At 40.9% G+C, this 26,143-nt stretch overlaps 2 protein-coding genes and 10 non-coding genes across 16 annotated transcripts in view; 6 read left to right on the forward strand and 6 right to left on the reverse strand.

Annotated features, from left to right (window-relative positions):
• Positions 1 to 1,036, forward strand: part of gba2 (glucosidase, beta (bile acid) 2) — a 20,283-nt gene extending 19,247 nt beyond the window's left edge. For both annotated transcript variants that reach the window (XM_064343747.1, XM_064343746.1), the window contains one exon: positions 1 to 1,036. This exon is cut by the window's left edge and continues 159 nt beyond it. In XM_064343747.1, the coding sequence (XP_064199817.1) occupies positions 1 to 147 (147 nt within the window). In that variant the 3' untranslated portion in view covers positions 148 to 1,036.
• A 2,694-nt stretch (positions 1,037 to 3,730) lies between these two features.
• On the reverse strand, positions 3,731 to 3,803 carry trnak-cuu (transfer RNA lysine (anticodon CUU)). The gene has a single exon. It is a non-coding gene; the product is annotated as a tRNA-Lys (tRNA).
• A 138-nt stretch (positions 3,804 to 3,941) lies between these two features.
• trnan-guu (transfer RNA asparagine (anticodon GUU)) lies at positions 3,942 to 4,015 on the forward strand. The gene has a single exon. It is a non-coding gene; the product is annotated as a tRNA-Asn (tRNA).
• A 569-nt stretch (positions 4,016 to 4,584) lies between these two features.
• trnak-cuu (transfer RNA lysine (anticodon CUU)) lies at positions 4,585 to 4,657 on the reverse strand. The gene has a single exon. It is a non-coding gene; the product is annotated as a tRNA-Lys (tRNA).
• A 575-nt stretch (positions 4,658 to 5,232) lies between these two features.
• On the reverse strand, positions 5,233 to 5,305 carry trnak-cuu (transfer RNA lysine (anticodon CUU)). The gene has a single exon. It is a non-coding gene; the product is annotated as a tRNA-Lys (tRNA).
• A 143-nt stretch (positions 5,306 to 5,448) lies between these two features.
• On the forward strand, positions 5,449 to 5,522 carry trnan-guu (transfer RNA asparagine (anticodon GUU)). The gene has a single exon. It is a non-coding gene; the product is annotated as a tRNA-Asn (tRNA).
• A 460-nt stretch (positions 5,523 to 5,982) lies between these two features.
• On the forward strand, positions 5,983 to 6,056 carry trnan-guu (transfer RNA asparagine (anticodon GUU)). The gene has a single exon. It is a non-coding gene; the product is annotated as a tRNA-Asn (tRNA).
• Positions 6,057 to 8,106: 2,050 nt separating this feature from the next.
• On the reverse strand, positions 8,107 to 8,179 carry trnak-cuu (transfer RNA lysine (anticodon CUU)). The gene has a single exon. It is a non-coding gene; the product is annotated as a tRNA-Lys (tRNA).
• A 1,795-nt stretch (positions 8,180 to 9,974) lies between these two features.
• On the reverse strand, positions 9,975 to 10,047 carry trnak-cuu (transfer RNA lysine (anticodon CUU)). Its single transcript has one exon. It is a non-coding gene; the product is annotated as a tRNA-Lys (tRNA).
• Positions 10,048 to 10,159: 112 nt separating this feature from the next.
• trnan-guu (transfer RNA asparagine (anticodon GUU)) lies at positions 10,160 to 10,233 on the forward strand. The gene has a single exon. It is a non-coding gene; the product is annotated as a tRNA-Asn (tRNA).
• A 1,594-nt stretch (positions 10,234 to 11,827) lies between these two features.
• Positions 11,828 to 24,090, forward strand: LOC135259388 (uncharacterized). Of its 4 annotated transcripts, none has more exons than XM_064343765.1 (6): positions 11,828 to 11,960; positions 20,299 to 20,395; positions 20,888 to 20,960; positions 21,812 to 21,863; positions 22,060 to 22,243; positions 22,615 to 24,090. In XM_064343765.1, the coding sequence occupies exons 1-6, from the start codon at positions 11,847 to 11,849 to the stop codon at positions 22,695 to 22,697; spliced, it is 603 nt and encodes a 200-aa protein (XP_064199835.1). In that variant the 5' UTR covers positions 11,828 to 11,846; the 3' UTR covers positions 22,698 to 24,090. The 4 variants fall into 4 exon arrangements, with proteins under 4 accessions (XP_064199835.1, XP_064199833.1, XP_064199836.1 ...); XM_064343763.1 differs by lacking the exons at positions 20,299 to 20,395; positions 20,888 to 20,960; positions 21,812 to 21,863; positions 22,060 to 22,243; positions 22,615 to 24,090 and adding exons at positions 13,919 to 14,069; positions 14,559 to 14,631; positions 14,998 to 15,049; positions 15,162 to 15,345; positions 15,718 to 16,311 and having other exon boundaries at positions 11,836 to 11,960; XM_064343766.1 differs by lacking the exon at positions 11,828 to 11,960 and adding an exon at positions 18,852 to 19,078.
• trnan-guu (transfer RNA asparagine (anticodon GUU)) lies at positions 17,296 to 17,369 on the reverse strand. Its single transcript has one exon. It is a non-coding gene; the product is annotated as a tRNA-Asn (tRNA).
• Positions 24,091 to 26,143: the final 2,053 nt, after the last annotated feature.

Genomic DNA, 26,143 nt, shown 5'->3' on the forward strand with positions numbered 1-26,143 from the left:
GCCTTGGACTTGCGCAGGGATGGAGCCAGGCTGAAAGCCGCGGAACTGCCCCAAAGTCAAACTGCTGCTAACCAAGAAGGAGAGGCTCCACAATCCAAGAATGAAGTTCTCCCAGAGACTCTGCATGATGTCCCCAACACTCATTGACCCTCAGCAGACTGCTCCCAGACCAACAAAAAACCCAGCACCTACTGTCTAGCACCTGGTAAAACACTTACCTGGTGCTGAATCCACACCTACTTACTGGCCCACATGGACAAGTCTGTAGTGCTCAGTGTTCTGACTTGCTCTCCCGAAGTCTGTGCCCGGTGTACCACTCCCAGAACACAGCCTCTGCGCAGTTGTTTGATGTTCTAACACTCACGGATACCAGGGGGCAGGGGAGTTTTGCTTCATGTGTGTGCCCTCTCGGTGGAACCTCAGGAAGAATAGTTCAGAATGTTCCCTGCCCCCACAGTGCAAGTATTCCCAGTGTTTCCTGCTGCAAACCAGAGCTGTATTACCAGTCAGTGAATCCTGGCACTTATGTGAGCAAGCTTACACACACGCAGATGTGTGCACACACACACACACACGCACAACAGGAACAAGTACACTGTAGCAACTAATGAGATGAACAGTGGCAGCTGCACTGTAGCAATCATAGAATCATACAATTCTACAATCATAGAAGCATAGAATTATTTAAAAATGGAATGATAATTTTTCAATAAATAAAACACTTGTATAGGCAAATTGTACTTTGTGTACTCAACAGACGGTGACTGCAGAACCCAGAAGAGGGCCAGAATTGTAAAGATTTAATTAATGAATGCTTGAAATCATAGTTGATATAAAAGTTGTTTTTTCCTTCAGTGCTGTATAGAGTGATGCATTATAAACTCCTTTAAATCAACTGTTTCTTTTTTAGTGTCTCTTTTTACACCATTTTGCGGGTCTGTGATGCCTGTCTGTGTGAATAGCAACGTCATATATGTGTGTAGTTATCACTTTTGCGCTGTCCTTGAGAAAGAGAGGTAATAAAATGGAGAATGAACTTCAACGTGTACGCCTGTCCTGTTGTCCCCACCTCAGTGTTTCTTCCTGTGCAGTACCAATTATTGTGACGATAATAATTAGCTATAGCCTATCGATTTTCCTGTTATCCCCACCTCAGGTGTTTCTTCTTTTGCAGTATTGACCACTGGGACGAAGAAAAGACATGACAGAAACATTGAACAGCAGGAAAATCACTGGGCTAAAGCCGTAGACTAGACCTGATATCGTTACATTTACATTTAAGTATTCAGTGGATGATCGTATTGCATAAGTCGCTACACCTCAAGAGAATGCATTGGTGCTCTTGGCATTTTTAACAGGGAATGCTGGCTTTCATCCTTGGCTTCCCAATTGCACTGCTCGCCAAAAACAATCATTTAAAAAATGCACTTAAGGCCTATTTAAAATTAAATTAAACAACATACATTGATACTACAATTAGAGATGCCACACACGGAAATGTTGCGTTTTCCTACGTTTTCTGTAAGCCATTAACCCTCGTTCGTGGTTGCAAAGAAACATTTGCATATTTTTAAGAGACCTCCTGTATCCCGACATTCATTTTGTATTATGATTTTACTGAAGCGGGAAGACTACCAGTTGGCAAATACGGAAGGTTGTGTGTATAGTCGATGTATGTTTTAGCTAAATTACCTGTGACATGCAAGAGCAATTATCTGCTTTACTCGGATTGTCTATTGAGCACTTTAAGTTCAAGTATGCGATGTCCAGTCGATATAAGTTTCAGTCGCTTCCTGCTAACTTGTGTTAGCTGGTATCGACGGTCAGCATGTGCTCTTGCTAGCTGTTGCGCTTTTACTTCATCTGCCACTTGGATAGGTAGTTTTCGTATTTATTTTATTTGCTGCGTTTGAACGTCGTCAGTATGCTGTAATTTGCCAGCCACAATGGTTTCGTTTTTTCAACTGTTTTCGTCGAAATGGTGGCTGTAGTTGCACTGTGAAGGTACCTCAGAGGGTGAGTGATCGTTCTTGTCACTTGATGTCGGAACTGTGCTGAGCTGAACCATAACATGTTAACGAATACATTTATTATGCGTTGTTATACATTATCAGTTTCAACAGTGTGTAGCGCTCTATGGCATTTATTATATGAACACACAGGTGTAGTCTCCGTTTGATTTTTGGTGAATTTTGCTATAAATTGGCAGACGATAGGATGTGGCTAGGCCGCAAGTTAACGTAACTAAGTAACTGTGACAAACGTCGTTTGGTAACGTTACTTGATTTTTTTCTTGAAACGTTATCGTTACGTTAATAAAACTAGAAAGACCACGCCTTTCAACTCTGGTAGTTTGTCAGCAGAGTGCTGATAATGGTGTCTTCAATTTTTCTCAACAATAAACGTTAAGCATCCTACATCAGAAATGGATGCAGAGCGTTGGGGCGTTTCGGAGGTTGGAGGTCTTAGAAGTCGCCATCTTAGTCCAGACAAAACCCATTTATGTCCCCAAACATATAATTTTCCCAATTTCTAATAGATTTTCCAGTCGTTGTGGAAAGCTAACTTGATCCAGTGGCTGATTATATTCACAATTTTATAGCAATTTCAACGTGACACTTAAAAAAGAGGGTGTGTGCACGTATAAACTGTAACGTTAGTGTTACTTAATTTAATTGTTTTGGGAAACTTGCTAACATTTAATTTATTTTTGTTTAAACGGTTGCTTCAGCTAGGAAGAGGGTTAAGGACTCATAGCATGAAAATAGCAAGATAATGCCAAAAGGAGAATTGCGACACAGTGGCTGTGTCAAAAGACTTGGCATTACATTTGTATTATATTACATTATTTGTCAACTGTGCCTACTCTTTTCTCCACAAAATGAAGTTGGTACACCTGCCTGCCAAGATATCGTAAGTAGGCATTAATTTAAATTTACCACACATTTTGGCTCTGCAAAAAACCGTAGGGGATAAACCTGAAATATGGTTGCACTGTATGAAACAGAATTTATGCAACGTTCACACGGGGTTTCTGCATAGGTTTTGTGTTGATGCTTGAAGCATCGCTTTGTTTTTCGGGCGTGTCACCAACTTGTCAATCAAATATCTGTGAGTAATTATTTTTATTGGAATGACATTTTTGTCTTTTATAAATTGAATTTAACAATATCTCACATAGATCCCGGTGTTTTTTTGTGATTATACCATTCACTAGAACATGACAAGTTGTACATTAAATTGGATAAAACTGTTCTTATTAAACTGGTGTTTTTTCAAACATGAGAAATAGGTGCAACAATCTACATAATCAACATTGTTATTGCAGATTATAATTTTATTATTTTTTTATTGTCTTTTAAAGTCATACAGTTCACAATTGTTCATAAGTATATCAAATTTAAATTAATCTTTAAGAGGTGTAGAATGATTTTTAAAAATCTGTTCTTAGTTCAACGTGTAATATGTTTCCTGTCCACTAGATGGCACAAAAAATGATTGCAGTGAAAACATTGACTGTAGACTACATTGAAATTACATTAAAGCGTACATTGTGTAGAAGCAATAGTAGTGTTTCCCATACATTGACTATTTGGGAAGTTCGTCCAAAAGTTTTTAAATCATTTTTTGATGAGAATGTAGTTGGCTTTTAGGAGCCTTTTTTTATGAGAATGTGGAAGGAGTACATAAAGGAAACGATTGTTAAAGGACCTTGAAAAAGAAAACTTGACGCCCAACGTGGGGCTCGAACCCACGACCCTGAGATTAAGAGTCTCATGCTCTACCGACTGAGCTAGCCGGGCCTCTTGCATTTTCACAAGCTGCAGTGCTACACGTGATTTACCCCTCCCCCAGGCATCTGCCACGTAGCACACTGTTGCCAGGCAACAGTCTAAGGAATCAAAGGATCATATTACGTTCTCGCAGAATGCCATTCGGCTGTCTCTGTGGCGCAATCGGTTAGCGCGTTCGGCTGTTAACCGAAAGGTTGGTGGTTCGAGCCCACCCAGGGACGTTGTTGTTTTTGATTTTTTTATTTTTATTTATACACCACAGAGGAAACTTTACCACTTTTTATGACTTCAGGGAAAAACTGTGAAATGTTACCGAATCTGCCCAACTGTATCCCCCTCCTCTCTGTGCACTCATTCTGAACCTCAATTTTTAAAATTGTAAAGTTGGCAGAGAGTTACCCATTATGTAATTGTTTGGAATACAGCACAGTAAGCTCGTTGTGATCATGTGATTGTTAACCCTCCTGTTCTGTTCATTTTTTAGGTACAGCAAAAATGTTCCCGGGTCAATCCCCATACAGGGGGGGTTTGCAAATACATGAAATGAACCATTTTCATTTAAAATGTTGATTACACTAATTAAGGCCAGTAGAAGAAGTTTCATACTGAAAAAATAATTTTAAGTATTTTCCCTAGATTTTCAAACTTTAAAAAGGGTCAATTTGACCCGCAACATAACAGGAGGGTTAATGGCATGATGCATAGCTATTTTCTGACATGACAGGTTGGGCCCTCAACCATGAGGCCCACTCTCAGTGGAGGTTAGTGCCAAAGTTGATTCCAAAATCAACGCCCAACGTGGGGCTCGAACCCACGACCCTGAGATTAAGAGTCTCATGCTCTACCGACTGAGCTAGCCGGGCATCCTGGCACGCTGTGCTATATGCTGCAGCCACATAGAGTTTAAAGGATTAACATGGTGGTTGAATGTGACTGTGAAAGTGACACAATGTGCTGAATTTTTTAATAACATCTGTTATTTTATGTTTTTCCCATAGGCCTTTAAATAATAAGGGTGTTTTGATCTTATTGGTACATTTTGTTCTGGGATATGGGTTCAAAGAAGACACTTTAATAACAGTATTATAATTGTAAATGTCCAGCTTTTACCCGGTATGTTTCATGCTGTAAAGGAGACTATTTTGTAAAGCTCTAATTGGCCACGTCCTTCAATTCTTGGTAGATTCTTTGTGGCGAACGGGGATTTGACTGGATCTCACAACCAAGAATTACAGAGAGTCACGGCTTCCTCGGGGAACTAGCCGGGCTTCCTCTACTTGTTTTTCCTTTGTTCACTCTGCCCCTCCCCCTTTCAGCCTATGTTGACCATGCATGCTTTACTATTTCTGACATGACAGGTTGGGAACCACTACTCTAGCAGGGTCTATTGTGTCGTTGGCTGGCTGGTGCTATGGGGCAGTTTACTGAGCAAAATCAACGCCCAACGTGGGGCTCGAACCCACGACCCTGAGATTAAGAGTCTCATGCTCTACCGACTGAGCTAGCCGGGCTGCTTATTTTAGTTCCCTGCTGTTGCATTTTTACCGCTTCCCTCCGCCCCTCCCCCATTCTGCTGCCACGTAGCACATTGTTGCCAGGCAACAGTCCTGGGGCCAATGGATTATGTGACATTCTCGCTGGGTTGGCCGCTGTGGTCTCTGTGGCGCAATCGGTTAGCGCGTTCGGCTGTTAACCGAAAGGTTGGTGGTTCGAGCCCACCCAGGGACGTTGCTGTTTTCTTTTTCTTGTTTCTAAGTGATGATTGATAACTGGGAAGCAATTATAGACCATCATGTGTCATAATGATTAATGACCTATTTATTCTATAACATCTTGTGTACAAACAGAACAATAAAGTCAAAACAAAGCCAGCTAATATTTCCACTAAATATAATATTTATTGTGGGGGTGGGGGCCGGGGAGCTAATGTGTCCCCCTCCCAATGTTAAACTCACTTTTATGCCCCTAGTGCTGCACTCAATTCCTTTTCAACGGATGAGGCCAATAGAGGAGTTGAGGCCACCGAACTTTGAGGCCTCATACTTTTCTGACTGAGCTAGCTGGACTTGTGTAGCTTCCTTCTGTTCTTTGCACACATGTCCCTGCCCATACCTCACCACTCCTTCGTGCAGGAGATATCGTCATGAATATGATCATGTTACTTTCCTGCAGGGAAAGCGGCAACGCAGTCTCTGTGGCGCAATCGGTTAGCGCGTTCGGCTGTTAACCGAAAGGTTGGTGGTTCGAGCCCACCCAGGGACGCTGTCATTTTGACTTGATGCTTTCAGACAGCAAAGGGTCTGGTTCCTAAAGTAGGCAGTATACTTCGTACGAAGTAGAACCTTTTGAGCAAAACGAAGCAATCAGAACAACTGACGAACAAAAAGACGCGGTGTTGTGTGTTCGTACGGTGCAGTGTGCGATGGCCTCCAGAGAGAACTTTTCGAAAAGTTCTTTCTTGTTCTCCGACCTCCCCCTCTCAGCTATTGGTCCAAATATCACAGAGTTGGTCGTCACGGTTGAGTTCAGAGGGCTGAATTCACATGCTAATATACGGAGAGTCAACGCCAATCTCTCTTCTGTAGAGATGGGAATTCTGTGAGTTCCCGCATGTTTGATGAATGGTGCTACTCGTTTCAGCAAGTCATCAAAATGTCTAGAACACATTCGGAAATAAGAGAAAGTGGACCCCCTCGTCTAAACTCGCATTTGCCGAATGTACAGACAAAACTCTACATTCTCCGTCCTACCCTGATTTAGAGGGCGAACGTACTATGTTCTTCGCCTTTTTTTCTTCTTTTGCATAGCTACATAAACTAAAGCCACTTTAAACACTGTAAAATTTTGGTTTTGTGTTGTGATCTCGCGCTTCTAGCCCTTCTCTTTATACATCCATGGCGTAGCCACGAGACGGAGGTCTGGTTGAGATTCCAGCCCCGGTTAGTAGCTGCCTCGTAATTATTCGTAATTATTCACACCCCAGCGGTGCGGAGTGACATCAGACAGTGTGGTGTTCTCACTGAGAATACCCACAACTGTGTCCGTGGACATGTTCGCTGGTGGTTCTCAATCCTGAAGTTCTTTCTTCTTACTGAGTATACTGCCAGCTTAAAGCTGGCAGTAGTAAGAAGAAAGAACTTCAGGATTGAGAACAGCTGGCGAACATGTCCACGGACACAGTTGGGGGTATTCTCAGTGAGAACACCACTCTGTTTGATGTCACTCCGCACCGCTGGGGTGTGAATAATTACGAGGCAGCTATTAGCTAACTGCTATTGTGTGAAAGTCTATTTGACTCTTCTCACTGAACTTGGAGATCTAGAGAATTTCCACCACAATGTATAAAGAGAAGGGCTACGCGAGATCACAACACAAAATAACAATGGCGGCGGTGATAGAAGCACAAATGCGACAGAGAGAGGAGATTAAAGTGGCTTTAGTTTATCTAGCTATGCAAAAGAAGAAAAAAAGGTGAAAGAGATGGTACGTTCGCCCTTTAAATCAGAGTAGGACGGAGACTGGAGAGTTGTCTGTACATTCAGAAAATGCGGAGTTTAGACGAGGAGGTCCGCTTCTCTTATTTCCGAATGCGTGCTAGGCGTTTTGATGACTTGCTGAAATTAGTAGCACCATTCATCAAACATGCGGGAACTCACAGAAATCCCATCTCTACAGAAAAGAGATTGGCGTTGACTCTCCGTACATTAGCATGTGAAGTCTGACCTCTGAACTCTCAATCATGACGTAACCAACTATGTGATATTTGCTGAGCTGAGAGGGGGAGGTCGGAGAACAAGATAGAAGTTTTCCAAAAGTTCTCCCTGGAGGCCGTCGCACACTGCACTGTACGAACACACATCACCGCATCTTTTTGTTCTTCAGTTTTTCTCATTGCTTCGTTTTGCTCAAAAGGTTCTACTTCTTACGAAGTATACTGCCTACTTTACCCAGTGCTTCTGGAACAGGATTAGATTAATTTTATCTTGATAATATGACTCCAAAATAGTGTTTTAACCTTTCCTCTGTGCTAACCCAGCCTCTGGGGATGTGCAAGCCAGTGTATTCCTAGTGCCGGTCCCAAGCCCAGATAAATGGGGAGGGTTCTGTCAGGATGGGCATCATGCGTAAAAACATACGCCAAATCAAATATGCGGATCTGATCCGCTGTGGCGACCCCTAACGGGAAAGAAGAAGAAGAAGAACCTTTCCTCTGTGCTAACAATTATGCGTAGATGGAGGAGACTGCTGTCCACCTCTAGTACTAGATCCTCTATCCTGGGAGAGAGGAGATAAACTCCTAGGGAAAAGGCAACGCCCAACGTGGGGCTCGAACCCACGACCCTGAGATTAAGAGTCTCATGCTCTACCGACTGAGCTAGCCAGGCTACTTGTTGCCTTCTCCAGCTAGCCGGCCTTCGATTGGCTCTCTGAGTCACCATCCCTCTTCCTCGTTTCATAATACTCTTGGCATATTGACAGGCCATATCAGTTTCTCACTGTTTCAGCCTCATAGGTTTTGCAATATATTCACTGGCACTCCTCACAGCACGCAAGTCTGTCTCCCTGAAAACCAGTCACGCAGTCAGAGTGCCATTTTTTCTTCCATTTCTTTCCAATGGCGTGCTCTGCCCAGTCCATTTCTTACCAATCAAATTTTCTTGTTCTTGCTGTCTATCAGTACTCGTCATGCCCGTCTATTTCTTGGCAATCAAATTTGGGAGCGCAACTTTTTGCATTATGCCTTGTAGGTGCAGGTGACAGGAGGACGGGATGTCTAGCCAGTCTACTTTGTGAGGAGCTCAAGACAACACCCGCTGCCATTGATTGTGAAAGAGATAGTATATTTCACTTTTCCATCTTTGTAATTTAGCTGGACTAGCTTGCTGACAGAAATTCCTCTCTGTTATTATGAACATCAGATCTCTCTCTTCAGTAATACAGGGATTTTAACATTTTGGAGTGACTAACAATGTAATCACATTGAGTCTGTGTAAGGCGGTTTACAGAAGTGTGCCCCTTAAGCTGGCAGTATACTCAGTAAGAAAAAAGAACTTCAGGATTGAGAACCACCGGCGAACATGTCCACGAACACTGTTGTTGGTATACTCAGTGAGAACACTGCACTGTTTAAAGTCACTCCACGCCGCTGGGGCGTGAATAATAATGAGGCAGCTATTAACTGGGCTGGAATCTCAACCAGACCTCCGTCTCGCGGCTATGCCATGGATGTATAAAGAGAAGGGCTACGTGAGATCACAACACAAAACAAAAAGTTTAAAGTGTTTAAAGTGGCTTTAGTTTATCTAGCTATGTAAAAGAAGAAAAAAAGGCGAAAGAGATGGTACGTTCGCCCTCTAAATCAGAGTAGGACGGAGAATGGAGAGTTTTGTCTGTACATTTGGCAAATGCAGAGTTTAGACGAGGGGGTTCACTTTTTCTTATTTCCGAATGTGTGCCCGAATGTGAGCCCTGGTCTCACTGCAGGCAGAACAGATGAAGTGTTAGCCATCACTGTAACTGCCTACAGCTGTGGTTGACAGCCAGCTAAATCGCTCCATCTTCGTCTGCAGATGGTGCTTTAGCCACACCACCCCTCCACGCACAGTAAAAATGGCTTCCATAGAACTTTAATATTGTTGTTATGGTAATGAGCATTGTTGCTTAAGAAAGTTGGAAGTTGTCCCTCTTTCCCAGTCTTGTAAAATATCACGCGTGCAACAACATAAAGCAAAAGTTCTGTAGAAGCCATTTTAGCTGTATTGCCAAATAACCACACAAGGGTGCTCTGTGGTCAGACCACCATTTATATGTAAACCCTCACTTCTCTGCATTTCAAGTGGTATGGTCCTGAAAGTAATGAAAATGAATCATTTTTGCTGGTACAACATCAGGAAAAACTGACTTGAAGATGCATTTTAAAGTTGGGGTGTGCGCAGGTGGATCCATGAACAGGTAGCCTACTACGGTGCTTACAGACTGCACTGTGATTCCTTGTGGTCTTTCCATGCATTTCTGAGTTTCCTTCCATTTTAAGTTTGAAGGGGATTCAGAATCTCAGTATTAATTTTCCAGGCCATAGTTCATGCATAAATCAGGTTCTCAAACACACAGTGTGTCTTAGAACACATTACAAAGACACTCTGTCCTGGGAGAGAGCAGATTACCCAAGGGAAAAGGTTGCGCCCAACGTGGGGCTCGAACCCACGACCCTGAGATTAAGAGTCTCATGCTCTACCGACTGAGCTAGCCGGGCTTGATTTTGACCTTTGGGTCACCATCCCTCTTCCTTGTTACATATTACTCTTGGCATGTGGACTGGCCATATCAGTTTCTCACTGTTGTAGCCTTGTATTTTTTGCAACAGTGTCTCTGTGGCGCAATCGGTTAGCGCGTTCGGCTGTTAACCGAAAGGTTGGTGGTTCGAGCCCACCCAGGGACGAGCGGCCTTTTAAAGGTGAACTCTTAGCCAGCAGTAAGTCTGAGCTGTGAAATTCAATCAAATCCTTCTCCTTTACCAGGAAATAGTATTACATAGGCCTGTCAAAACTAACATCTACCAGTAATCACCTTTCACAACCTTTCTCTTCCATTAGAAAATTTTTGTGGTGGTCGTAGGCTGGAGTGCACAGGGAGTGATCGCACAGGATGGCACAGGGAGTGACCACAGGCAGGATGACACCAGGATTGATCACAACAGGATGGCACAGGGAGTGGTCACAGGCAGGACGGCACAGAGAGTGATCACAGGCAGGACGACAGGGAGTGGTCACAGGCAGGATGGCACATGTAAGGCCTATGTAATACTATTCCTGGTAAAGGAGAAGGATTTGATTGAATTTCACAACTCAGACTCACTGCTGGCTAAGAGTTCACCATTAAAGGGCGCTGTCCCTGGGTGGACCATGACCTCATCCTCTGGTTCAACAGACCGAACGCCAACCTAGATTGCGCCACAGAGACACCGTTGCAAACAAAATAAGGCTACAACAGTGAGAAACTGATATGGCCAGTCCACATGCCAAGAGTAATATGTAACAAGGAAGAGGGATGGTGACCCAAAGGTCAAAATCAAGCCCGGCTAGCTCACATGTCACGTGTAAATCACGTGTAGCACTGCAGCATGCGAAAACACAAGAGGCCCGGCTACCTAAACCAGATATAAAGGTTACACAGTGCTTTACGTAATTTATTTGTTGCAATTTATTACGTAAAAGCAGCAATAAGCCTTGAAACATGGTATGTTAGCACCAACAGTCTCATAGCTAAGTGAGAAGAACTTTCCCCCCAAAGAACTGGCTAGCTAGCTAAATTGATTCATCCATCCTTCCATTATCTATACCTGCTTATCCTGAGCAGGGTTGCAGGGGGTGCTGGAGCCTATCCCAGTGTGCATTGGACGAGAGGCAGGAATACACCCTGAACAGGCCGCCAATCTATCGCAGAGCACACACCATTCACTCACCATTCGCTCCTACACTCATACCTATGGGCAATTTAGAGCCTCCAATTAGCTTACCTGCATGTGTTTGGACTGTGGGAGGAAACAAAGCTTCAATGTAACGTGCCCTACTTTTCTGTGCTGACTTGGAGGGCTGGTATTTCTTTTTCTGTGCGTTTACCTTATTGGCAGCTCTGTGTTGTTTTCTCTCCCTGTTAAATTCTTTTCCACCTGGTTTATATTTTGCATGCTTTACCTGCAAGTACAGGAATGAGGAAATTAGTTTTATATTTGGTTTTTCTTGGTAACATTATTCTGTGTATACATTTGTTATGTATGTTATTTAAAATGTTTCTTATGTCTGACACTTTAATGAAATCTCCTGAAAATTGTATAGATGGTGCAAGATCTTGCATCAGTTTAGGGTGATGGTGATTGTCCTGAACATTGTATGGATGGTGAAAAGTATTATTATTATTATTTTCTAATAGCAGTTTATTATTCTGGTCTCCAAGGTGGGGAAAGTTCCTTGCAGGTTATAAGTAGACACCGCTGTGCTGTGCCGATAAGTGGGTCATAGCACGGAAAACCCTGACTAGAGGTCAATTCCAACCATGACTCAAACAGAAAGTAAAAGTAAAGTGCTTTATAAAAGCATGCTGATAGTTACCTGTGTCAGTGCAAAGCTTGTAAAGATGGGGCTGGTGTTTTCTTATTTCTACGCTGAGGTAAGAGAACTCTGAGAATGTTGAATATACAAAATGTGATTACGGTGTTGTTTTCATTCAGAAATTGTTATGGTTGCATGATATTTTGTTTGTTTAAACCGTTTATTATGAGAGGATGTGTGCTTGACTCAAACAAGTCCTGCATGGTGTTAAGAAAAGGAAATTTTGATATATTCACTGTACTGTCTGATTGTTTTATCTGAAGATGCAATGTCATGTGGTTTTATTGAATGGTTACATTAGCCAGTTTTAGCTGACGTACACTTGTACTTGTGTGCAGAAAGGACTGGCAAGCTTTATGTTGTTGTAAGTTACACTTAAAGGATCACATTGGCAAAAGCAAAAGTATTTGTCAGCTGTAATCAAAGTGAAAGTAAAAATACTTCCGGAAATTACCATATGAAAAAAAAATCTTATCAGCACAACACTTTAAAAGTCCAGGCAACTGGACTGAAATTGTGCTTACTTTCCCCAGAAGTGACAATTGATTGTCTTGTGATTAACATTCATATTTGTAAGACATGTCATATGTATCGCTAGCTAGGTTAGAGCCGGTTTGAGCAGTAACCTTACATTGACAGACAAAATGAAAAGAAAGCAACATGAACTAGGCGTTACCATCATATAGCCTATATGATCCACTGCATTCTGCTACGAGGTCCAGGCAAAAATGGGCACTGCAAATACTATATTGAATTGCAATACCGCGGTGCCTGTGGGCTCCAGAAATAAAACCCATTTCTTGTAGGTCCCCACATTTTTGAGAAAAGAAAAAATGCTTTCCTTTCTCCGCATCCAGAGAAGGGGCAATGCATTTTCAAATTAGTTTGCCTTACCGGCGCGAAACTGGCTAGTGCATCATTTACATTTACATTTACATTTACATTTACATGTAATTCACAGATTTCGGTTTCCTGGACCTTTAAGTAGTACAAAAACATTAGCAAGTCTTTATTTTACATGAGTGTTAAGGGTGACAGTTGTTACATCAGGTAAAATGAATGATTAATGTGTGAACTTATTGCAGGGAATTCCTGTTGTAGTCTGTATTCCCGGTCACTTGTCTCCCCAGTACTGTCTCTGTGTCTGTGTTCCCTGAGCTGCTTCACTCCCCTGTACTTGTGTGATTTCACTATTCGGGTGGTTCTGGGTTTTCGTGGTTTCCCCCCTTCTTTCCAGTCTCGCTTTACTTACTTCCTGCTTATTTCTAGTTTTACTAATTTCTACTAATCCCTACTAACTTATAGATTGTAAAGTACTAACCTCACTAATATACTAACGTGAATATTACTAATGGACTAACACACACTAGTTTTGGGTTTTTGATAGTTTAGATCACTATACTAATACATTAACCAGTCTCCCCTTTTCCATGCTGCGCTGTAGCTCCGCCCCTTTTCTTTCTAGCCTGCTCTAACGCTGAGTTCTGCAATTGCCCGCACCTCTCTCTCTCAGCACGTGCTTTACCTGCTTCACCCAGGCCGTCTATTATCATTGTTGTCTATGTGATTCCAGTCCGCGTTTTGTCAGTCCCCTGTCATTGAATTAGTTTTCCTAATGTTCTTCACCTGGATGTTGTTTGTTACTCCTCCCTCACTCACTTAACCCCTCCTTGATTGTTATCTTCCCCAGTGTATAAATGTCAGTCTTTTCCACCTGTTCAGTGTCAGAACGTTGATCGAATTCATTGTGCCGATTGTTAGTAAGCCTTTGTCTATCGAGATTCCTGCGACACCCCTTTGTACGACTTCGAGTTTGCCTGCCCCTTTTGGTTTTGTTTGCTTCTGGTTTGACCTTCGCTTTGCCTTGACTTCTCTTTTGCCTGTCCCTTTGTACCTTCGCCATTCTGATCTCCTGGTTTTTGATTTTTTGCCTGTTTTTTCACTATTCTTTTGGAAACTCGATTCGGCACCGTCCTCTCTCTGATTACCTGGCTTCGAACCTCGGACTGAATAAAGACGACGTTTATTGGGATTGCCCTGGTCTGCGTGTGGGTCCTTGCACAGAACATCACAATTCCAAGTCGTAATCCTGAGGATCCTGTGATTAATTCAGAACTGAAACCCTCTCAAAATGGATTCATTGATCAGCATGGGCTTTCTGATCCAGGTTAGAACAATAGGAAAAACTCTTCTACTAATCCATTATGGTCCCTGTCCTGGTACTTCCTGTCTTACTGTCAGATGTCTTCTGTGTGCAAATACAAAACAAGAAAGTGACTTTTGATACTGTGGTAGCTGATTTTTCTGAAGTACGTTAATAATTTGCTGTCAAGCCCACTGTAGTCTGTAATGATATTAATTGCTGGCTACTGGTAAAATTTTCAGTACAATTTTTGACTTATAAATATTGGTTTTTATTGTGAGTGGTTCCTATCAATATTGCTAAAACTGAAAGTCTTCTGCGTCTGATTCTACCACCTGCATTTATGTGCAGTGACTAACATGGCTATTTGAAGCTATTACCCGCTGTCAGGTTTAGTACGTGATATTAGTAATGCTACTCTGCTCTGGAAATTCACCCCGTCCAAGTACTGAAAAGCGTTGAAATGCGAGACTCCGACTGCTGCCAACTTTCTATTTCATTTTCTGGTAACAGAAGGGATAGAGCCTGAGAGGAGGGATGGAGACAGCTGCGAGACGAACGTCGGTCCGAGCTGTGTTTCCAGACGGTACGTCTTTCACTTTCCCTTCCAGAACATCCTCGGCAGCCTATCCACAGTTTACAGTATCTGGTTTACAGAACCTGTGGTATTGCATGGCTGATTATGAGACTGCGGTAGTTCATCACATCATTATTTGCATGAACACTGAAATGGAAGCCTTTTTTAGTCAACATAGAAGCTGTGTAGACTTCAGTGGTCATTATTTTGTGTTAATTGTTTTATATATTGGCCCCATTAATAGGATGGGCCATCTAGATAATATAGAGATCTGCATCTCCCTAACTTTGACCCAAAAACAGTGTGTCCATTTGTCATTTTGGGGATTGTGAGCAAAAAAATAATTAGCATTTTTTTTTTTTGTTTCTTTTTCAGGTCACCAGAGACAGGAAGTGAGACTGAAAGAGGTACCTCTCCTGACAGAATGGTACGTGCAGACCTTGCCTTTGGGTTTTGGGGGGGGGGGGGGGTCATTGTGCTGCTCTGAACTTTACAGAATGCTTAAAAAACAATGTGTCTCCCTGTTCATTTCCTGTTAGTCCCCCACAACCACAGTGGGCACTGAGCATCTGGAGGGTGCAGAAAGGATAAACATTTGGGTGAAGTGTTCGGGGAAATCTGAGGAGGTTAATGTCTTCCCTCTGGAGAGAGTCTCTGTGCTATTGGAGGACAGCTGCCAGAAACTGGGAAAGAACCCAAAGAAAATGATGCTGATTTACAATGGTAGATACAGTACCTACTTTTCCACTTCCAGCTGTACTTAATGCTATTTGTCCCTTATCCATATTTTGACATTTTAAACCAAAATTACTTGTATTTAGCCTGGAAATTACCATTGTTTATGTATGTTTTAATCTCATGAATAAATCTTCAGATTAGACATTGTGTCACATAATGGGAAATATAGGTAAAATTTGGGAAGTACAGGGTGCAAGTCTGAGACCGAAATCCTGTTTAGTTCTGAAAATTGTGCCCCAGGCTTTGGGGTAGCCATTTCGGGGTACACAGATGTTGTAGTCTCACCTCTCCTGGGTAGTGGAGGGCAGCCCTGTCTTGATGACTGACACCAGGCCTTATCTCTTAATTTTTTTCCAGGAGAAAAGATGGACAAGGAGAAGACTGTGCAAGAGTACAGCCTGAGGGGAGGGATGACTGTCAGTCTGATTCGGTCTGCCTAAATTTGCCAGGGTTCGCATCATGTGACCTGCTGCTGCTATTCTTCTGTTGTCACCCCCCCTCCCTCCACCATTTTGTTCGGGGGGGGGGGTTCATTTCTGTTCTGGCAGTCTCTAACGATAATTAATAGCTGGTGGGTGCCTGCCTTTTTGCCAAGAGTAAGTAATGTAATTGTCATGGTTCTGTGTTTTCCTGTCTGTTTCCCTTGTTGGGTCGCCAGATGGCGGCACTTCTGTTTTGTGTATTGTTGTATTGTTACCGTCTTATTTGAAACGTATTAATTGTGCATAATATATTGCATAGAATCACAAGCATTAATTTATGCTACACTGTAAAATGTCCAGTGTTAATTAAACTCTAACAGAGTACATTTGAGACCGGTTAGGACCATATGCACTGTGTAAAAGTTCATTTAAGGCTGAATATTGTGTGCACAAGCATCAAATGTGACTATGAGCATTTCTCTCAATGAAAATTATTTTAATAAAAACAAAATGCTTCAGCTTTAAAGTATCTCTAGTGATGACTAATTAATTTAGTTAAAGTAGAAGATTGAAGGCCTTAAAGTTTGTAGGTTTCTTATACATAGAAATCTTGTCTGTGCTTTGTAGCATGAAAAAATAGCTCTAAGGTTTGTATGTGATTGAGTTATTGTGTCTTTCAGACAGTTTGATACTTTGTTGTCATGGTGCTGTTGGGTTCATAAAAGCATACACATCACTGTGAACAGAACCTGGGTTTCATATGATCTAAGAGAATGAAGCTGTCATTAGGCAATAGCCAGTTCTATACCTGATCTTGAAATTTTGAAAATTTTTAATCTTGATTCAACCCCTATTCCTATTCACCCAAGTTATGCAGTTTGAACTAAAACAATAAGTATTATTACCACTCACCCTGGCAACTCTTATATGGAAAATATGCCAGTTTATCACCTTTCCATGAGTTGTTATCGGTTGTCCTCAATATGTGCTGGCACTGTCAATAATTGAGTCCATGCACTTTCAATGCATTTAATTTATGTGGTGAAGTATTATAAAAGTGTTTAATCTTGTAACCGCTTAGAAAACCCCTCTTTGTGGAAACTTCAGAAAATTTGTAGCCCTCTCAATGATACAAACACACTGCCCCATTGGGGTTTAATTGAAACAGATCAGTAATTTTCGTTTAACTAGTGAATGCTGTCCTGCTGTAATAACTCCCTGTGCCATCCTGCCTGTGACCACTCCCTGTGCCGTCCTGCCTGTGATCACTCTCTGTGCCGTCCTGCCTGTGGTCACTCCCTGTGCCATCCTGTGCGATCACTCCCTGTGCACTCCAGCCTACGACCACCACAAAAATTTTCTAATGGAAGAGAAAGGTTGTGAAAGGTGATTACTGGTAGATGTTAGTTTTGACAGGCCTATGTAATACTATTCCTGGTAAAGGAGAAGGATTTGATTGAATTTCACAGCTCAGACTCACTGCTGGCTAAGAGTTCACCATTAAAAGGGCGCTCGTCCCTGGGTGGGCTCGAACCACCAACCTTTCGGTTAACAGCCGAACGCGCTAACCGATTGCGCCACAGAGACACCGTTGCAAACAAAATAAGGCTACAACAGTGAGAAACTGATATGGCCAGTCCACATGCCAAGAGTAATATGTAACAAGGAAGAGGGATGGTGACCCAAAGGTCAAAATCAAGCCCGGCTAGCTCACATGTCACGTGTAAATCACGTGTAGCACTGCAGCTTGCGAAAACACAAGAGGCCCGGCTACCTAAACCAGATATAAAGGTTACACAGTGCTTTGCGTAATTTATTTGTTGCAATTTATTACGTAAAAGCAGCAATAAGCCTTGAAACATGGTATGTTAGCACCAACAGTCTCATAGCTAAGTGAGAAGAACTTTCCCCCCGAAGAACTGGCTAGTTAGCTAAATTGATTACCTGAGCACTAGCATTAGCTTCCTTGTTCTCACCGTCCCCAGCGTCTCTTCCTTTAGAAACTTGTCTGAATAGTCAATCAGACATAGTAAACCAAATACAAGTTCTAGACTAGCTAGATTGACTTCCCTTGCATTTAGCAAGGTATCATAGGTTACCTTAATTATTTACTATCTATATTAAGACATTTTCTTTTCAAAAATAGCTTTAAGGTCCCATTTTTTAGAAATCAGAGTTCACCTAATTTTAGTGTTACTGTTAACTGAAAAGGTTGGTCCTTTGAGTCCACCCAGGGACATGTGACCTTTAAGTTGCATTTTAACTGCTACACCCACAAGGCAGTATGAGGAAGTCTTAGTAGAGAAATGCAATCAAATTATTTTCCTCTTCCAGGAATTGAAGTGATGCAGAATGGTGTGAGCAGTTACAGCTGGAGCTCACTACATTGAATATGTCATAGCATGCATCCATCCATTCTTCCATTATCTATACCTGCTTATCCTGAGCAGGGTTGCGGGGGGTGCTGGAGCATATCCCAGTGTGCATTGGACGAGAGGCAGGAATACACCCTGGACAGGCCGCCAATCTATCGCAGGGCACACACACCATTCACTCACCATTCGCTCCTACACTCATACCTATGGGCAATTTAGAGCCTCCAATTAGCTTACCTGCATGTGTTTGGACTGTGGGAGGAAACAAAGCTTCAATGTAACGTGCCCTACTTTTCTGTGCTGACTTGGAGGGCTGGTATTTCTTTTTCTGTGCGTTTATCTTATTGGCAGCTCTGTGTTGTTTTCTCTCCCTGTTAAATTATTTTCCACCTGGTTTATATTTTGCGTGTTTTACCTGCAAGTACAGGAATGAGGAAATTAGTTTTATATTTGGTTTTTCTTGGTAACATTCTTCTGTGTATACATTTATTATGTATGTTATTTAAAATGTTTCTTATGTCTGACACTTTAATGAAATCTCCTGAAAATTGTATAGATGGTGCAAGATCTTGCATCAGTTTAGGGTGATGGTGATTGTCCTGAACATTGTATGGATGGTGAAAAGTATTATTATTATTATTTTCTAATAGCAGTTTATTATTCTGGTCTCCAAGGTGCGGAAAGTTCCTTGCAGGTTATAAGTAGACACCGCTGTGCTGTGCCGATAAGTGGGTCATAGCACGGAAAACCCTGACTAGAGGAATGGAAAAGGAGGTGAATCCCAACCATGACTCAAACAGAAAGTAAAAGTAAAGTGCTTTATAAAAGCATGCTGATAGTTACCCGTGTCAGTACAAAGCTTGTAAAGATGGGGCTGGTGTTTTCTTATTTCTACGCTGAGGTAAGAGAACTCTGAGAATGGTGAATATACAAAATGTGATTACGGTGTTGTTTTCATTCAGAAATTGTTATGGTTACATGATATTTATAGTCTATCCGTTGCATGATATTTTGTTTATTTAAACCGTTTATTATGAGAGGATGTGTGCTTGACTCAAACAAGTCCTGCATGGTGTTAAGAAAAGGACATTTTGATATATTCACTGTACTGTCTGATTGTTTTATCTGAAGATGCAATGTCATGTGGTTTTATTGAATGGTTACATTAGCCAGTTTTAGCTGACGTACACTTGTACTTGTGTGCAGAAAGGACTGGCAAGCTTTATGTTGTTGTAAGTTACACTTAAAGGATCACATTGGCAAAAGCAAAGTATTTGTCAGCTGCAAAGTGAAAGTAAAAATACTTCCGGAAATTACCATATGGAAAAAAAATCTTATCAGCACAACACTTTAAAAGTCCAGGCAACTGGACTGAAATTGTGCTTACTTTCCCCAGAAGTGACAATTGATTGTCTTGTGATTAACATTCATATTTGTAAGACATGTCATATGTAAACCATTTTTTATCGCTAGCTAGGTTAGAGCCGGTTTGAGCAGTAACCTTACATTGACAGACAAAATGAAAAGAAAGCAACATGAACTAGGCGTTACCATCATATAGCCTATATGATCCACTGCATTCTGCTACGAGGTCCAGGCAAAAATGGGCACTGCAAATACTATATTGAATTGCAATACCGCGGTGCCTGTGGGCTCCAGAAATAAAACCCATTTCTTGTAGGTCCCCACATTTTTGAGAAAAGAAAAAATGCTTTCCTTTCTCCGCATCCAGAGAAGGGGCAATGCATTTTCAAATGAGTTTGCCTTACCGGCGCGAAACTGGCTAGTGCATCATTTACATGTTACATGTAGAAACGATTTCATTGGACTTTTGGTTTTTGTTACATAGCACCCAGTCAACCCCACCCATTGAAATCCTGGTGTTTAGCCAAGGGAGAAAGCAAGCAAATTTCAGCGCTGGCTTTTACATGTTTAAAAAAAATAATTGAAAAATATCCATCTGTCGTTTGTGAATGCAATAAAGTATTAAAACAGCGCATCAGCAAGTAATTCACAGATTTCGGTTTCCTGGACCTTTAAGTAGGACAAAAACATTAGCAAGTCTTTATTGTACATGAGTGTTAAGGGTGACAGTTGTTACATCAGGTAAAATGAATGATTAATATGTGAATTTATTGCAGGGAATTCCAAGTCATAATCCTGAGGATTCTGTGATTAATTCAGAACTGAAACCCTCTCAAAATGGATTCATTGATCAGCATGGGCTTTCTGATCCAGGTTAGAACAATAGGAAAAACTCTTCTACTAATCCATTATGGTCCCTGTCCTGGTACTTACTGTCTTACTGTCAGATGTCTTCTGTGTGCAAATACAAAACAAGAAAGTGACTTTTGATACTGGGGTAGCTGATTTTTCTGAAGTATGTTAATAATTTGCTATCAAGCCCACTGTAGTCTGCAATGATATTAGTTGCTGGCTACTGGTAAAAAAATTTTCAGTACAATTTTTGACCTATAAATATTGTTTTTTATTGTGAGTGGTTCCTATCAATATTGCTAAAACTGAAAGTCTTCTGCGTCTGATTCTACCACCTGCATTTATGTGCAGTGACTAACATGGCTATTTGAAGCTATTACCCGCTGTCAGGTTTAGTACGTGATATTAGTAATGCTACTCTGCTCTGGAAATTCACCCCGTCCAAGTACTGAAAAGCGTTGAAATGCAAGACTTTGACTCCTGCCAACTTTCTATTTCATTTTCTGGTAACAGAAGGGATGGAGCCTGAGAGGAGGGATGGAGACAGCTGCGAGACGAACGTCGGTCCGAGCTGTGTTTCCAGACGGTACGTCTTTCACTTTCCCTTCCAGAACATCCCCGGCAGCCTATCCACAGGTCGGACTGAATCAGGGCTGGGGTGAAGTCCGTTTTCAATTCAGTCAGGCCAATGTACTGAAATCTAGGTTATGAATTGAAAAATGTCCATAAAGTTCTTATGAGAGGTTCTCCGTTCTCTGTAAGGAATGAATTCATTGCAGTTAATTGTAGCTGTGATTGTTGCATCCGTTTCTAGGTGGGTGTCCGTGTTCCTGTTTGACTGCCTGTTTAGGCATTTGTTTAGTGCCACCACAGATTTTGTAGACCAGGCATATGCAATGTTCTGAGCTAAGTTGGCCAAACCATATTGGAAGCAATGATTTGTCTGATAAATGAATAACATTCCTGTAAAATCGCTTTCAAAGGTCATTTTTTGAACCGTGCTGCTTTGGCGGGGCTATAGCTTAGGCATCTGCTATAGACTAATAAAAGTCACCTGCTGTGTTCCTTATTCGCTTTCTGCCTTATGGACAGCAGGAAGACAGAACACGCTACATGTTCAGAATAAGGATCTGAGTATCTGGTTTACAGAACCTGTGGTATTACATGGCTGATTATGAGACTGCGGTAGTTCATCACATCATTATTGGATTAAATGGAAGCCTTTTTTAGTCAACATAGAAGCTGTGTAGACTTCAGTGGTCATTATTTTGTGTGAATTGTTTTATATATTGGCCCCATTAATAGGATGGGCCATTTAGATGATATAGAGATCTGCATCTCCCTAACTTTGACCCAAAAACAGTGTGTCCATTTGTCATTTTGGGGATTGTGGGCAAAAAAAGAATTAGCATTATTTTTTTTTTGTTTCTTTTTCAGGTCACCAGAGACAGGAAGTGAGACTGAAAGAGGTACCCCTCCTGACAGAATGGTACGTGCAGACCTTGCCTTTGGGTTTTGACTGAAAAAACATTCATCAGATTTATTCCTGTATATTTTTGGAAAAACACCTCATTTATTAACGTGTGACTTGATGAGGTAAAAGTGGGGGGGGGGGGGGGTCATTGTGCTGCTCTGAACTTTACAGAATGCTTAAAAAAAATGTCTCCCTGTTTATTTCCTGTTAGTCCTTCACAACCACAGTGGCCACTGAGCATCTGGAGGGTGCAGAAAGGATAAACATTTGGGTGAAGTGTTCGGGGAAATCTGAGGAGATTCACGTCTTCCCTCTGGAGAGAGTCTCTGTGCTATTGGAGGACAGCTGCCAGAAACTGGGAAAGAACCCAAAGAAAATGATGCTGATTTACAATGGTAGATACAGTACCTACTTTTCCACTTCCAGCTGTACTTAATGCTATTTGTCCCTCATTCCATATTTTGACATTTTAAACCAAAATTACTTGTATTTAGCCTGGAAATTACCATTGTTTATGTATGTTTTAATTTCATGAATAAATCTTCAGATTAGACATTGTGTCACATAATGGGAAATATAGGTAAAATTTGGGAAGTACAGGGTGCAAGTCTGAGACCGAAATCCTGTTTAGTTCTGAAAATTGTGCCCCAGGCTTTGGGGTAGCCATTTCGGGGTACACAGATGTTGTAGTCTCACCTCTCCTGGGTAGTGGAGGGCAGCCCTGTCTTATCTCTTAATGAGGCCTTATCTCTTAATTTTTTTCCAGGAGAAAAGATGGACAAGGAGAAGACGGTGCAAGAGTACAGCCTGAGGGGATGGGTGACTGTCCATCTGATTCCGTCTGCCTAAATTTGCCAGGGTTCACGTCATGTGACCTGCTGCTGCTCTTCTTCTGTTGCCACCCCTCCCTCCCTCCACCATTTTGTTCGGGGGGGGGGGGGGGTTCATTTCCGTTCTGGCAGTCTCTGACGATAATTAGTAGCTGGTGGGTGCCTGCCTTTTTGCCAAGAGTAAGTAATGTAATGGTAATTGCAACTCATACTCAACTCTGACAACATGGCCAAGGCTGTGTATCAAACATCAAACCTGGGATCACAGTAAGACCTTACAGAACTTTTCCTATTGAACAAGGCAGCTGAGAGCTTTCTTTTTTCAGTATAGGAAGGATTGTGATGGTCCAGCTGGATTAAGAGGGCACACTAATAAATCAGAGTGCGGAGTGGGGCATTCCACAGGACAGCAGAGTTTCTACGAATAACACGTTTCATGTAGCTGCTGTACAAAACGGTTTTGCTGAAAATGTGAATGTACATTGAGGGCCATCTCCTGGGTACTACATTTTCAAACTTACTGTAATATATACCACACCCTAACAGCAAAAATGCTTTGCTGTATGTAACATATTGCAACTAAGATATTAGCCAGATAAAAACCCTTTTATAAGCATATTTAACCATCTTTAAGCTGCTTCATCTTGTAGGCCTATAGTGCATGTTCTGCCTATTCATAAGCAGGTAGCTTGTGGTTAACAATGGTATATTTTATTTTTAAATTAAATGTGTGGAAATATGCTTTCTAACAATTTGGCTTTCTTAATACTCAGCAAATGACAATATTGTTCCCTGTACTGTATGGTTAAACACAACTAAACTAGCTAGTCTTGTAACAGCCATTAAACAAATACACCTTCCAATCTACATCAGTCTGTTTGGGAGTGGACTATCTAGGCTACACTTCATAGCTAGCCTATATACCGTAAAGTGAGTATTTATTATTATTATTATTATTATTATTATTATTATTATTATTATTATTATTATTATTATTATTATTATTAGTATAGAATATATAATAATACTATATATTCTATATGAAAAATAAAAACGTATTATGATCTTGTATGCCAATAGAACTACAACTGTGCCATTGTGCCAAGGAAACTATAAAGTTCATTACCATCAAGTATAACATTTGTTTTTTTTCATCACCAAGTATTGTGATTTAAAAAAAGAATGCATTCACTCAGAACATCAAGTAGCTCTCAATATGATGTCATCACATTGTTATTGTTTTAGTCATAAGACAGTATAAGAAAAACACTAGTCATACTTGTGTATCCATCTGTTTGAACTTATTCTTTTACATTTGATGTGTCATTTTAGCCACAAGATGGTGGTATAAACCTGCTGTGCTTGCCATTTGTCACAGATATCATCTACAACAATAAATATGGAAGCACCAATTTCTGCAGTCCACTTTGTATTGTTGTATTGTTACCTTCTTATTTGAAATGTATTAATTGTGCATAATATATTGCATAGAATCACAAGCATTCATTTATGCTACACTGTAAAATGTCCAGTGTTAATTAAACTCTAACAGAGTACATTTGAGTCCGGTTAGGACCATATGTACTGTGTAAAAGTTAATTTAAGGCTGAATATTGTGTGCACAAGCATCAAATGTGACGATGAGCATTTCTCTCAATGCAAATTATTTTAATAAAAACAAAATGTTTCAGCTTTAAAGTATCTCTAGTGATGACTAGTTAATTTAGTTAAAGTAGAAGATTGAAGGCCTTAAAGTTTGTAGGTTTCTTCTTATACATAGAAATCTTGTCTGTGCTTTGTAGCATGAAAAAATAGCTAAGGTTTGTATGTGATTGAGTTATTGTGTCTTTCAGACAGTTTGATACTTTGTTGTCGGTGCTGTCGGGTTCATAAAAGCATGCACATCACTGTGAACAAAACCTGGGTTTCATATGATCTAAGAGAATGAAGCTGTCATTAGGCAATAGCCAGTTCTATACCTGATCTTGAAATTTTTAATCTTGATTCAACCCCTATTCCTATTCACCCAAGTTATGCAGTTTGAACAATAAAGTATAGTAAAGTAAAACAATAAGTATTATTACCACTCACCCTGGCAACTCTTATATGGAAAATATGCCAGTTTATCACCTTTCCATGAGTTGTTATCGGTTGTCAATGCATTCAATGCATTTAATTTATGTGGTGAAGTATTATGAAAGTGTTTAATCTTGTAACCGCTTAGAAAACCCCTCTTTGTGGAAACTTCAGAAAATGTGTAGCCCCCTCAATGATACAAACACACTGCCCCATTGGGGTTTAATTGAAACAGATCAGTAATTTTCGTTTAACTAGTGAACGCAAATTAGAAATAGGAGCGGTTTTGCAGCACGATAGTTCAAGAACACAAAGGTAGTGGGGTTAGAGAAACACAGTGCCACAGAATGTAATTGCAATAACATTCTTTTCCTCACTGTAAATTAACATTCTAAATTATTCTTATGCTTGATTGATTATGTATGCAAAGATCCCTGCCACGATTTTCAGACATAGATATTAAAACCCCATCTAAAACAGAATAATCGTGAGCTCCGAAAATGACACATACGTAGTTACTTTACGACGAGACCGGCTTTGCAGAAGAAACAAAATTAAGTTGTTTTGAGAGTGTCAGGTTGTCTTTTGTTGAAAGAAACCCACAAGGGCGTGCCGAGAAGCCATTATCCACGGGGGACCACACTCTCGCGTGAGGCCTGCCCAATGCATGACAAGTTAATTACGATGCCAGAGGCAGGGGGTCCTATGAAGTAAAAAGCAGAACCGTTTAAAGTGTGAGAAACAAGCTCAAATAAATCCACTTTGTTTTCCGACACCAGGCGAGCGAGAGGGACGACACTAAACGTAACTAGCAGTCGGTAATTGTGAAGTCTCTATGCAGGTGGCATCGTTTACATTTAAACAGCGTTTACAATGTAACTGTCAGTGAGCGAGAGACGCGATGGGCACTCTGGAACAGTCCGCTTTTCCCGACGTGTTTAGAAAAAACGATTTTAAGTGCATTGGGAACCTGACCTTATATCCGCTTTGAAAACAAATTCGCAATCTAATTTCAGTTGACGTTAAATTTGATTGCGAATTTGTTCTGATTGACCAAAAACCTGTGTACACCACTTTATCACCTGAGCACTATGCTCTGTATAATTTGAGCATCATGGAAAATTATAATTATAAACAATTATGTAATATTTTCTAATGCCTCAATGAATAGAATCTTTAGTCCTATTCTTAAGCAGTGTGCCAGTTCTTTTGCATAATTGTCTTTGTGGAAAACGTTTTGCTGATTTTTAAAATTATTTTTAAAACAGAAGACATTCAGATCATCCATACAGTTAGAAAACCAGATTAATTCTTAAAGGCATGTCTCCAAGGTAATTCTATAGAAATTTGTATTTGAAGAAGATGCTGTTTTTTGTGTGTGTTTGTTTC

Source organism: Anguilla rostrata, chromosome 7 (assembly GCF_018555375.3).
Source record: "Anguilla rostrata isolate EN2019 chromosome 7, ASM1855537v3, whole genome shotgun sequence".
NCBI classification, from domain to species: Eukaryota; Metazoa; Chordata; class Actinopteri; order Anguilliformes; family Anguillidae; genus Anguilla; species Anguilla rostrata.